The sequence below is a fragment of the Tamandua tetradactyla genome, chromosome 5 (genome assembly GCF_023851605.1).
Source record: "Tamandua tetradactyla isolate mTamTet1 chromosome 5, mTamTet1.pri, whole genome shotgun sequence".
Taxonomy (NCBI): domain Eukaryota; kingdom Metazoa; phylum Chordata; class Mammalia; order Pilosa; family Myrmecophagidae; genus Tamandua; species Tamandua tetradactyla.
The window spans coordinates 12304385-12317576 of NC_135331.1; the positions used below are offsets into that span (position 1 = coordinate 12304385).

General features: G+C 40.2%; 2 protein-coding genes across 10 annotated transcripts in view; one reads left to right on the plus strand and one right to left on the minus strand.

Moving 5' to 3' along the window:
• Nucleotides 1-4227, minus strand: part of BRAP (BRCA1 associated protein) — a 66569-nt gene extending 62342 nt beyond the window's left edge. The window contains exons 1-3 of one of the 9 annotated variants that reach the window (XM_077159876.1): nucleotides 3970-4227; nucleotides 3405-3452; nucleotides 2037-2198 (exon numbers count right to left, since the gene is read on the minus strand). In XM_077159876.1, coding sequence (XP_077015991.1) covers nucleotides 2037-2198; nucleotides 3405-3452; nucleotides 3970-4051 — 292 coding nt within the window. In that variant the 5' untranslated portion in view covers nucleotides 4052-4227. The other 8 variants (XM_077159869.1, XM_077159868.1, XM_077159873.1 and 5 more) reach the window with 8 other exon arrangements.
• Nucleotides 4228-4278: 51 nt separating this feature from the next.
• ACAD10 (acyl-CoA dehydrogenase family member 10) overlaps nucleotides 4279-13192 on the plus strand; it is a 66567-nt gene continuing 57653 nt past the window's right edge. The window contains 3 exon segments of the mRNA XM_077159877.1: nucleotides 4279-4322; nucleotides 6062-6230; nucleotides 7883-8079. Of these exon segments, the coding sequence (XP_077015992.1) occupies nucleotides 7896-8079 (184 nt within the window). The 5' untranslated portion in view covers nucleotides 4279-4322; nucleotides 6062-6230; nucleotides 7883-7895.

Sequence of the window (13192 nt, forward strand, 5' to 3'; positions counted from 1 at the left end):
CAACCCCTGTATGAGACCAAAGGAAGAGATGTTTATTTTGTACAAAATTTATATTTTTGATAGAGTGCTATCTAATTTAACCAGTACAGTCAGTTTATCCAAACACCATAACTAGCTGGAATCTTGAATAGGGAGTGAGATTGCATTGGTTTGTACAGGTTAGTGTGATGCCCTGATATATCCCAGAACAACTTGGGCAGAGGATAAAAAATTATTTGCAAAGCCCCCTTGGGGGACAGGGGAGGATGGAGGAAATATTAAACTTCCCCATTTGGGGAATTCATGATATTCTCGCAAGCACTGAGGAAAACCAATTCAATAGGCTGAGCCCTCAATCTTGGAGCTTGCCCCATGCAACTTATTCCTGTAAGGGAGAACCTCCCCTCTAAGTGAGACATGACTCCCAGGGATGTAACTCTCCCTGGCAATGTGGGACAATGATTAACTCCAGGGGATGAGCCAGGACCTAGCATCATGGGATTGGGAAAGCCTTCTTAACCAAAACGGGGAAGAGAGAATTGAGATAAAATAAAGTTTCAGTGGCTGGGAGATTTCATAAAGATTTGACAGGTTATCCTGGTGATTATTCTTATGCATTATACAGATATCCTTTTTTAGTTTATGGTGTATTGGAGTGGCTAGTAGGAAGTATCTAAACTGTTGAACTATATTCCAGAAGCCTTGATTCTTTTTTTTTTTTTTTCAAACTTTAGGTAAAGTTTATCTTTTGCATTCCATTCTTCCATTCACCTTTTTTTTTGTTAAAACACCAAACAAACACAAACATTCATAACTTTTGATCATTCAGTTCTACATATATAATCAGTAATTCACAATATCATCACAAAGTTGCATATTCATCATCATGATCATTTCTTGGAACATTTGCATCTATTCAGAAAAAGAAATAAAAAGAAAACAGAAAAAATTCATACATACCATACTCCCCACCCCTCCCCCTCACCGATCACCAGCATTTCACTCTAAATTTATTTTAACATTTGTTCCCCCTAATATTCATCTTTATTCCGTATGTTTTACTCTTCTGTTGATAAGGTAGATAAAAGGAGCAGCAGACACAAGGTTTTCACAATCACACAGTCCCATTGTGAATGTTGTATCATTATACAATCATCTTCAAGAAACATGGCTACTGGAACACAGCTCTACATTTTCAGGCAGTTCCCTCCAGCCTCTCCATTACATCTTGACTAACAAGGTGATATCTATTTAATGCATAAGAATAACCTCCAGGATAACCTCTTGACTCTGCTTGGAATCTCTCAGCCACTGACACTTTATTTTGTCTCATTTTGCTCTTCCCCCTTTTGGTCGAGAAGGTTTTCTCAATCCCCTGACGCTGAGTCTCAGCTCATTCTAGGGGTTTTCTCAATCCCTTGATGCTGAGTCTCAGCTCATTCCAGGATTTCTGTCCCACGTTGCCAAGAAGGTCCACACCCCTGGGATTCATGTCCCACGTAGACAGGGGAGGGTGGTAAGTTTGCTTGCTGTGTTGGCTGGAGAGAGAGGCCACATCTGAGCAACAAAAGAGGTTCTCTAGGGGGTGACTCTTAGGCCTAACTTTAAGTAGGCTTGACTTATCCTTTGTGGGGTTAAGTTTTATATGAACAAACCCCAAGATTGGAGGCTTAGCCTATAGCTTTGATTGTCTGCACTGCTTGTGAGAATATCAAGAATTCAACTTGGAAGCCTTGATTCTTAAAGGTGATTATTTAACTACATAGCTTTTACAGTGTGCCCATGATTGTGAAAACTTTGTGTCTAATGCTCCTTTTATGCAGGTTATGAACAGATGAGTAAAAAAATAAGGACAATAAATAAATAAATAAATGGAGGATATAAGGGTAAAAATACTAGTAGTCAATGAGAGTAATATTAGTGGTCAATGAGAGGGAGGGGTAAAGGGTATGGTTTTTTTCTTTTGTTTCTTTGTTTCTTTTCCTAGAGTGATGCAAAACTACAGGAAACCAGGGGCTCATATTACAAAAGAGAGTGCAGGGTTTTAGAAAGCATACCTGGATTGGACTTCATGGTCTCAATGATCACATCTGTCATTTCTCGACGGCCAAGATGCTGATGTATGATTGCTGCTTTCTCTCCTGATGACTTCCCTTCTAAACAGGCTGCAGCTGAAGCTAGTGTTTTCTTCTTGATTGCCTCATCAGACATTTCCCCTGCTAAACATATGAATGATTAAGATCTGATAATAAAATAAGCCCCTCTCTGTTCTGGATAAGTCAAACAACAGGTTTTCCTTTTCTCTCTGCAACCCTTCCCCAGCATGATAAGATGTCATTGTAGGGTCCATCTCACTCATCTTTGGGTTCCTGCAGTGCTCAGCAGACTGGCAATAAATATCAGTGCAATAAACTCAGAAATGCATGGCTGGTCTAATGAAATGATGTACTTTTAAATAAATCAATGAGAGAGCTTTAGAGAAGGCTGGACAGTGATTATGCCCAGATGAGTCAACATTTTAGTAATACTTGGTACAGCTAAACTCCAGGATGAGCCCCAGAGATGAAGGCATCAAACCCATTAATAAATAAAAGTTTCAAAAACTTTTAAGGTACGCTACTTAAAGCCTGGGTTAGTCTGATGCTATAAATCTAGACCTGAGAAACTGTGATCACTGTCTTAAATCAATGAAACATACAAACGGAAAAGGAATTTGGAGACTCTACTGAAATATCTTTAATAAAAGCTCTTTCAAGGCAGGGACCACACCTGTTTTGCCCACCACTGTATCCCCAACACTTATATTACAATGCCTAGCACACAGCAAAAACTTTAAATATTTGTTGAGTAAATGAATCAATTACTAACTCATTAGATGTCTATATGTGACTAATTTCAACTTGGTTGACTTTCAGAACTCAGAGCTCACTTTGGCATTTAGAAGGTTCTCTTAACACTGTAAGTCATATTCAATCTTCAACCCAGAATTTCAAAGGGCACTTCCTCAAGAAAGTTTCCAATAACACCTTCCCTATTTGCTTCAATGCTCTTCCTCAATTAACCAGATCAGAACTCCTAGTAATAGCTTTCCAAATTGTTTCTCCTTTCCTTCACAGCATTTCTTACAGCTGTAATTCTACACTTACTTTTATAATTACTTAATTCACCTGTCTCCTTCACTGAACTGCTGGTGCCATTAAGGCAAAGACCAAGTCAGATTTTGATAAAACTAAAGCTTCAGCACTGGCACCGAGCAAGCATTCAATACATTTTTCTCGAATGAACGTGACTTGTAGGTAATTACTGAAATCCAAGGAACAGAGTCATAGCTGCATTTCTCATTAAGGAGGATGGGTGACTGGGGATGAAAAGCTCAGACTCTCAATTCCAGCTTCCTGAGTTAGAATCCCAGTTTCACCACTTACACATAATCTTGGGCAAGTCATTTAACCACTGGGCTTCAGTTTTCCAATCTGTAAAAGAGAACACCACCCATGAACCTCATAGGGTTGTTGTAAAGATAAAGAAAGTAATCCACACAAATGATTTAATACGGTGCTGTGTTACAGAATGCCCACATTTTCATTATAAGTATTAGTATTGATACAAGACACCTAAATGAGTATTCTTCCAAAGAGGGTCAATCTAATTAAACCCGGAATCGTCAGCATCGCTGGGGATCTAGTCCCCGCCTTCAAGAAGCCCAGAGGAAAGCAAGTGAGACAAACACTTATACAACTCGACTCTAACCCAGGGCGGAGAGGGGAAAAGGCCAAGTATAAACAGCGTGCCCGTGGGAAGATGCAAGGAGAGTGGGTCCGAGAAGGGCTCTGAAGGATGGACGGGGCGAGGGGGATCCGAACCTCTTCTCAGGTTCTTGCTGTAGCAAAAACACCCGCCGCGGCCTTTCCCCGGTCCCGTATATTGAAGGGCGAGTCCCCCGAGCACAGGAACCGGCTACCGGAAAGACGGTGAGGCCGGGGGACTCACCGTCGGCGCTGAAGCCGAAGCCGGTGGGGACGGGCGAGTGTTCCGCGAGCTCCAGCCGGATGACAACCAGTGACACACTCATAGGGCAGGCGTTGGCCGGGGCAGGCTCCGGCGGGCTCCGAAGAGGTCGGGAGGTCGACCGAGACGCGAGCGGCCCGTGGCCGGCACTGCCGCCACGACCTCGGCGCCACTGCTGCCGCCACAACAGCAGCAGCAGCAGCTCCTCGCGCGGCCCTGGGAGCCACAACGACCTCCACTTCCGCCTCCCGGCTACCGTCGCTGACCTCCGGGTTCACGCGCGCATGCGCCGATTAGGTGGGTGGCGGTCAGGTGACCGGCGCGGGTACGGCGTGGTGAGCTTATCCCCTTGGGACTGCCCTAGGAGGTCCGGGAGACTAGACCCCGAGTGTTCCGGGTGCTGGGCTCCCAGGAGGTCGAGCGGTGGGTTTCTTCTAGACACGAGCTAACCTGTCTCTGTCCGAAAGGCCTCGCCCTCAGCCCACTACGGTTAGTGGCGAGAGGCCCCGGCTCGGCGAGGTCTCCGAGTTGTTCCAGGACCCCTCGCTATGCAGGACGCTCTCAGCTCCTTCGGCGTGTTTGACCCCTTGCTCTAGGTTGCTTTGTGGCAGCCTCCCTTTACAAATGGGTACATTGAGGCTAGAAAAGGTGAAGTAGCTTTTCTTGAACATCCATGGGGAATAAGGTCTCCATTGCAGTTTCTGACTCTATTAAGGTAGGGAGGTGGGTCGTTAAACTCACTGTGCGGACACACGTCTGGGTCCCAGCACCATCACATCACAAATGTTTACTGAGAACCTGTTCACTTTTGGGACGTTGAGGAAACATCGGTGAATAAGAAAACACAGTTCCTGCCCTTATAGAGCTGACCTTCATCACCCCACATATCTGTAAAATTGCGATAATATTCTCCCACGGTTGTGAGGATGAAACAAAATACATAAAGAGCTGCAGCGTCTGTATACGTTCCCATTTTTGAGTTTCAGCATTCTTCCAGTGTCAGGTTGTCTTTGAGCACAAAGATATTAACAGCCACAATCAACAATCATAGCATATACATGAAAAGATGCTATCTTAAGTGGATGATAAGATGTATCACTGCATGTTCTGAACATGTATAGGAAATATGCCTGTGTGTAACGTGACCACATGGTATTTGTGTGTATATAGGTTGTAACTGTACTCTATAAGTATGTTTCAGTGTACTATGTCACGGTTTCTTAATTTCAGCACTACTGACATTTTGGGTCCTCATAATTCTTTGTGGGGAGGTTTATGCATTCTAGGATATAGAACACACACACACTGTCAGACATTTCCAAAATGTCCCCTCTTGCCAAAATTGCTGCTGGTTAAGAATCACTGATTTAGTTGAAATTGCATATGCTGTATGCATATGAGACTTCATGAGAACTCTCTGTAGTGTACTACAGTAGTAGATCACATTTTATGGTGTGATAAAGTATTAAGTATTTAATATTACTTAATCACTTAATATTAAGTATTAAGTGATAAAGTATTAAGTATTACCGATATGTACTTTAGCTCATATCGGTAACAATGAGACAGATACTATGATTATCCTCATTTTACCAAGGAGGAATCTGAGGCTCAGGGAGAATCTTGCCCAGGATCTCACAATATTAAGTGTCAGGGCTAGAATTTGAACCTGGGCAATTTGATTCCAGTGCCAACATTCTTAACCTCTTTACAAGACCATTTCCTTAATATACACTAGCATAATCTGTGTGCAGTTTTTTTTGTTTTTGTTTTTTTTTGCATGGCCAGGCACCAGGAATCAAACCTGGGTCTCTGGCATTGCAGATGAGAACTCTGCCTGCTAAACCACTGTGGCCCACCCGTGTGCATATTTTGAAAGCATAATTTAGGTAGCAAATCTACATTATCATGCTTATGTCATTCTGAGAAGCAAGGAGAAGACAGATATTCTTTATGGTACAAAGAGAAGATGCCAGTTCTGGAGAACTAGAATTGTTATCCATCTACGGGCAAGTTGGGCATGTTACAGTTCTTTGTAGCTGCCACCACTAAGCCCATTTTCTTATTCATCCAGTGTGGTCATCTGGTCAATGCATATTTATACTGAGCACCTGCCATGCACCCAGGCATTGTACTAGTCCCAGAGGATTAATGGATTCAAAGATGAGTACGACATGGTCACTGCCTTAGGAGCTTACAATTATAGGAGTAGACGGACATGAAAACAGTTGCTGTGGAACAGGGTAAGTGCTTTATTGAAGGTGTGCAGAAGGAGTGAAAAAGAAAAAAAAAACTCTATCCAGGAGGTAAAGCTGAGGCTGTGAGGTAAGAATTAATGGAAGTTCACCAAGCAGATAAAGCAGAGAAAGCATTCCCGTCAGTGAGCACAGCAAGTACCAAGGCCTGGAGATAGGAGAAAGAGAGTGCTGGGAAGTGGCTAGAACAGAACTGTCACCTGTAGTTGGAAGGGTAAGAAAGCCATTTGAGGGAGCATTGCCCACTTATCCATTAGTGGGAATGTATGGAGGATAGTGCCCTCTGAGGAGTAAGCCGGCTCTTCAGGCCTAGAGACACTTCATCTCTGTTAAGTGCTCACACAAAATGTGTTGACACTTTTAGGAGCCTATAAATAAATTTCTCTTTTTATCATGAACTTTGTCCTTGGCCTAGGAACATAAGTGAAACTGAAAATGCCAATTAACGTAAGTTTTTTAATTTCAAAATTCACTCCCAAATTCAGTGAATTTCTTATTACATGAGAAACATGTTATACGGTTTTGAAGATTTACTGCTTAAGATTCCCTTACTTAGATTCTTACATACTTTATTATGTCCATGATAGCATTGAAATAACTCTCCCATAAACTCGCAGAGTTGTCTTACCAGCCTGGTTTACTCTAACCTGTTTTTTTTGGGGGGTGGGGTGGGGTGCATGTTCCAGGAATTGAACCTGGGTCTCTTACATGGAAGGTGAGCATTCTAGCACTGAACCACCTGTGCACACTCTAACCTGTTTTTGTTTCTTTTTTTTTTTTTTTTTGCATGGACAGGCACTGGGAATCGAACCCAGGTCTCCAGCATGGCAGGCAAGAACTCTGCCTGTTGAGCCACCGTGGCCCACCCTCTAACCTGTTTTTAGTAAGCTTTTTAACTATAGAATTCATGTAAAAGCTTAAAGATTTTCATGGAGAAAGGAATACAAATAGAACTTGACTTAATCCTTTTTAAAAAAATTTTTTTCCCAACTTTTAATTTCAAACCTATAGAAAAACTGAAAGAATAGTACAATGATATCTTTTATATACCCTTCACCTGGATTCGCTAGTTATTAACATTTTGCACATTTGACAGCTATAAGTATATGTATGTGATATACATGTATATATAAACATACATATGTATGAATAAAACCAACACATGCATAGTGAGTCCAGGTAAAGGGCATATGGGAGGTCATTATGTTATTCTTTCAGCTTCTCTACAGGTTTGAATCTAGGAGTGGCTATGTATGTGTGTGTGTGTATATATATATATTTGTGAACATTCTGAAAGTAAGTTCAGAAGAGAGGCAGTGAGGAACAGTTAGGTTACTGCAATGATCTTGGGAGGGTTGATAGTGGCATCCTAAATGCTGATAGCAATGAAACTGCAGAAAGGTAAAATTTTCTGGTTTGGACAGCTGGGTGGATGGTTGGAATTCTTTACTGAGTTAAGGAACTTAGGAAAAAAGCAGTAGTATGGGAAGGCGTAGATACTGAGTCCAATTCTGGATGTGGTTTGAGGTGCTTGTTGGAGATCAGTCAGAGATGTTCAGTTGGCACTCCTGAGCTCCAGATAGAGGTCAGGATTGGAGGCAGTGAAAGCAAGCTCTGCCCTGTATCTTCTTCTCACACAGCTTTGGCCTCAACATGTACAGAAGGAGGCTTTTCCGGTCACATCTCCAATGGGCTTGGAGGGCAGCCTTCTGGAAACACATCTGGTGCAGGCCAAGGGGAGTCCACCGATGGATGCATTCTGGAGGCAGCACCTACAGAGCAGTGATTTTTGACATGGGTGGAGTTCTCATTCCTTCTCCAGGGAAGGTGGCTGCAGGTGAGCTCTTCATTCTGTTTTATTTTCTGGGACAGGGGTGGAGGTAGGGAAATGGTGGGTGGTAAGAGGAGATGGAAAGGAACATTTGTGCAGCAGCATATACCAGTGGGTAATAATCTGGCTTTCGAATGAAATTCCAAGCACCACTTAGTGGCTGTGTGATTTGGTTGAGTTATTCAAGTTCTCCGAGTCTTAGTTTCCTCATCATTAATTAAGGTTAATGAAAGTATTTCACTCCTTGCAGTTTTGTGAGAATTAAAATAAAATACTTGTTTAGCACAATGAGTGCTTGTTTGGCTTATCCTAAAATCTCAATAAATGATCAGCTGCAATTGTTACTGTTGTTGTGAATCACCATCACCTCTCCCTGGGAACCATGCGACCTCAGAAATTGTGAATGCTAAAAATTTTTTTTCAAATTATTTGATTACAACCTCCCTCTAAAACTTGCTCTGAGGTGAAAACTCTAGTCTCTTTATTCTTCTCTTGTTTCTTTATCAGCTCGTACTTGGCTTTACTTTTTTTCCCTACTCAGTTTGGACTTTCTATTCAACTTACATTAGTTAGATTAGTTTTGGCTTCTAGTGTTAGAATACTTAACTTAAGATAGAAATTTATTCCTCATGCGCCAAAGCTCAGGTACATGGTCTGGAACTCCTGGTGTGCTGCTTATTGGTATCAAGGATTCAGGCTCTTTCTGTCTTTTTGCTCTGCTGTGAGTACTCTTCATTTCCAATTTCACCTCATGGTTTGTCTTAGCTGCTCTACCTCCTGCCATCCCATTTTCATTCCAGCCAGCAGGAAGGAAAAGGGCCAAACAGCTGTCCCTATCCTTTTGACTTATATGGGGGCTGGTTGGTCAATTCTCCACCCTGAATGAACCCAAGTACAGGTTTTCTATACCCCTGCTCCTAGCCTTTCCAGTATTGTTGAAGCGATTACCCAGTTGTACAGACTGGCTGTACAAGCTATTTGTTGAGGGCCAACCTTAGCTGGTCCCTCAGTGCTACTTGGCAGCTTTTCTATTCCTCCACTCATTCCTCACCAGTTTCCACAGGGTCTGGTGCAGACTGTTATCACACTTCCCTAGGCTCCTCATCCCTCCATACTCAGCAGATAACTGAATGTCCTCTTTTATAGAGAAGATAAAGTTCATGAGACAGGAATTTTCTCAACTTTCTACAGAATATCTGGAGCACCTATTCACTTCTCTCCACTCCCACTGCCTCTCCCCAAGTTTAGGTCCACATAATCTTTCACCTGAATGATCACAGCAGCCTCCTAACTCTTCTGCCTGCCTCTCTGGGTCTCTGGGTTTTACACCACCCTCCACACAACCATTAAAACTACCTTTCTAAAATACAGATCTTGTCCATTCACTCCCCTGCAAATCCTTGAATGCCTGAACATTGTTCCTTACATCGAATCTAGGGGCTTTAGCCTGGTATTCAGAGCCTCTCATGGTTAACTCTCCCTTGGCATTTTCGTCCTTATGTCACATTATTTTTCACACTGTCCCTCATTTCAGCTGCCATGGGTTTCTTGATGTTCTCCAGACACTGTCAAATACATTTATGCTCCTCTGCCTTTGAAGGTTCTGTTCCGTCTGCTGACAATCACCCTTCCCTACATCCTCTGCCTGTTGAAACCCTGCTCATACTTTTAATGACAAGTTAAAAGGGGTATAATGCAGCAGAGTGGCTGAAATCTTGTAAGCTCTCAATGAACCTTGTGGTTGTTGTTATTAACCTCAAGACTTCTCTGACCTCCTCCCTGAGCAGAATGCCCCTGGATAGCGTATTCCCACATCTAGTTTATCCTTTACCAAGGCATGTTTTAGTTAGCACTGATACATTTATGTCTCCTCTGCAGGGCTCTTAGATCCCAGGAGCCCAGATTTGAGACTTATTCACCTCACCTTTCCAGTGTCCAGCTCAGAGCTGGGTTAGTCATGCATTTAGGAAATGTGTGACAGGTGGATGAATGAACGAATACTTTTCTACTTTTTCCTAGTTTTGGTTTTGCTTTTTTTCTTTTTAACCAAAATATCTAATGTTATTTATTTTAGCAGAAAGAAATTATAGATCAGTTGATAAGCAAATACTAGAATTAAGATCACCTCAGATACAATACTCTTAAATTTTTTTTTTTTACATTTAAGCCAGTGGTTGGCAAACTATGGACCATGGGCCAAATCTAACTGACTGTTTTGTACAGTCCACAAGCTGGGGATGATTTTTATATTTTGAAATAGTTGAAAGAAATAAAACTATGGACCACAGGCCAAATCTAACTCACTGTCTGTTTTGTATAGTCCACAAGCTGGGGATGATTTTTATATTTTGAAATAGTTGAAAGAAATAAAAAGAAGCATAATATTTTTGCCATGCAAAAAAATATGAACTTTAGATTTCAGTCTTCATAAATAAAATTTTATTGGAAGAAAGCCATGCCCATTTGTTTGTGCTCTAATGGCAGAGTTGAGTGGTTGCAACAGGGACCTTATATACCTCAAAGCCTGAAATATTTACTGTCTGGCCCTTTTAAAAAAAGTTTGCCAACCCTGATTTAAGCTACTAGTTTTGTTTTGGTTTCTGTTTTCATGGTCACCTACATGCTTTATTGATTAAGTATTTAAAAAAAATGTAAGGAACTATTATATGAATATTGGAAAAAAATTATATTTTTAAAATGACCTTAACCCAAAACTCTGCATGTTGCCCAGAGTGTGGCAAGGCAAGGGGTTGGTTTGTGAGTCCAGCCACGGTACCATAACTGTATGGCTGAGTAACCTCTCACGGTTTTGGTCTACTTGTCTTTTCAGGCCACTCATTTTATTATTAAAATAGTATACATATGACAAAAAATCCAGACTTTAATACAAACACTTTAGCACAGAATTCAGGGAGTATGATAATATTTTTTGGTATATTTATTTGTCATTTCGTTTTCCCCTTTTGTTCCTATTTTTTTCTTACTGATTTGCAACAATAACCTTTTGTTATATTCTTTGGGATTATTTCCTCCATTTCTTTGGCTTGTTTTTAATCATGTTCATAATTTTTTTTTTTTTGCCATGCCATAGTTTTCAATTTTGATATAGTCAAAATCATCTGTGTTTTTCTTTATGGCTTGAGGTTTTTGAGTCTTGTTTAAGAAAACTTTTCTTTCTTCAAGGTCATAAAGGTGTTCTATATATTTTTTTGTATAGCTTTAGGGTCTTGTTTTTCTTAATTTTGTATTTAATCCACTGAGAATTTATTTTTTGATGATACAAAATAGGGATTTAACTTAAAATTCTTCATATTGAAACCTAAGTATGCTAACCTCGTATTTTTGAATAGTCAGTGCTAAAAGGGTATAAAACACAAAGATAAGTTTCCTGCTGCTACGTCCACCCCACCCCAGTTAGTTCCACATGTAAGCTGTTGCCACCGTGAAAAGTTTGTCTGTCCTTTAGAAAATGATGTGTGTGTATGTGTGTGTGTGTGTGCGCACACACACCTGTGGGTATAAAAATGTATGGTCTTTCCTTTTTTAAAAAAGATAAATTTACAAACTCCATAGCTTTCTTTCTTTTGACTAAGTAGAATATCTTGGCAACTTTTTCATATTAGCAGACATAGATCTGGTTCTGGGGTAAGCAAACTTGTTCTAAAGGGCTAGAAAGTAAATATTTAGGTTTTGTGGGTCGTCTGGTCTCTGTCACTACTCAGCTCTGCTGCTGTGGTGAGAAAGCAGCCGTAGGCGATAGTCAACTAATGAGTGTGGTTGTGTTCCAAAAAATCTTTATTTACAAAAACAGATGAGAGACAGTTTGGCCTACAGGCTGTACTCTGCCAGCCGTTGGTCTAGCTGTGTGGTATTCTGTTAAATCAATATAACTGACTTAAGTCCTTTATTAATAGACATTAAAATTTTTTATTACAATTAATTCTGCACAAATAGCCTTTTAAAATATATTGTGGAACAAATTCCTAGAAGTGGAATTTCTAGGTCAAATGTATGCTATTTAAAATTTTGTCAGAAACTGTCAAATTACTTTTCACAGAGGATATATCAGTTTACACCCCATCAACAATATATGAGAGTGCCTGTTTTCTCACATGCTTGCCAACTCTGGGCCTGTAAAAATGCTATATATTTCAGATTAGCTTAAAAGTAAAGAAGTATTATTATTTGGAATGAGTTTAAAAAGCCTTTCTGTCCTCAAAACAGACTCCAAATCGCAAACATTGGTTATTTTTTTCTGAAGAACAGGAGTGCTGTTCTTTTTACTTTCTTTTTTCTCTACTTTTCTATATTGTCTGAAGTGTTTTCAATGGACAGACATTACTTTTATCATCAGGAACAGAACAGTAAATCCATTTTCATTTCAAAACAAAAAGTATGTGTAAAGTATATTATGTCTTAGATATAGAATTATGAATTGTATATATATATTTGCCTGCTAACTGCTATATTATAGAAAGAAAAAGCAACTGCTACCTAAGTGTTCTCAGTATTACACAAAAGCTTATTCATACCCAGGAGTGTCAGTCTCTCCAGGAACATCAACCAGTTCCATCCCCCTATCCCATGCTGTCAACATCCTTTTTCAACATGAAAATAGTTAGACTGGGCATAACCCAAATATCCCTAAGATTCGGAGAAGGATCAAAGGAGAAGGAGGAATTATAACAGAGAGTTTAGGATTTAACAAATGAGTATGACTCCTGAATCATATTGATATTTCTTTTTAGTCTCCAGTGTCTTGGAAGAGCTAGAAGGAAGAGCCTGAAATTATGAAACTGTAACCCATACCAAACTTTGAAATCTATTCTATAACTGCTTATTAAACGTACTTTGAAATGTATTGCTTTTTGCATATGTTATATTTCACAGCAAAAAAAAAGTTTTTTAAAAAGCTGATTCAAAAAAAAAAGCTGATTCATCTTAGTTTTTATGCCAATAGAAAATTTCTTCTTTATTCTACAAAGAGAGCATTCTGTAAAACGAATGTTTCAGTGTACCAGCTCTATTGCTTTGAAGAATTACTATAGCTTTTAAAATGAAGGGCTTCTTTATCAAATGTCAGATTCTGACTTAGTACCTCATTCACTTCCTTATTATG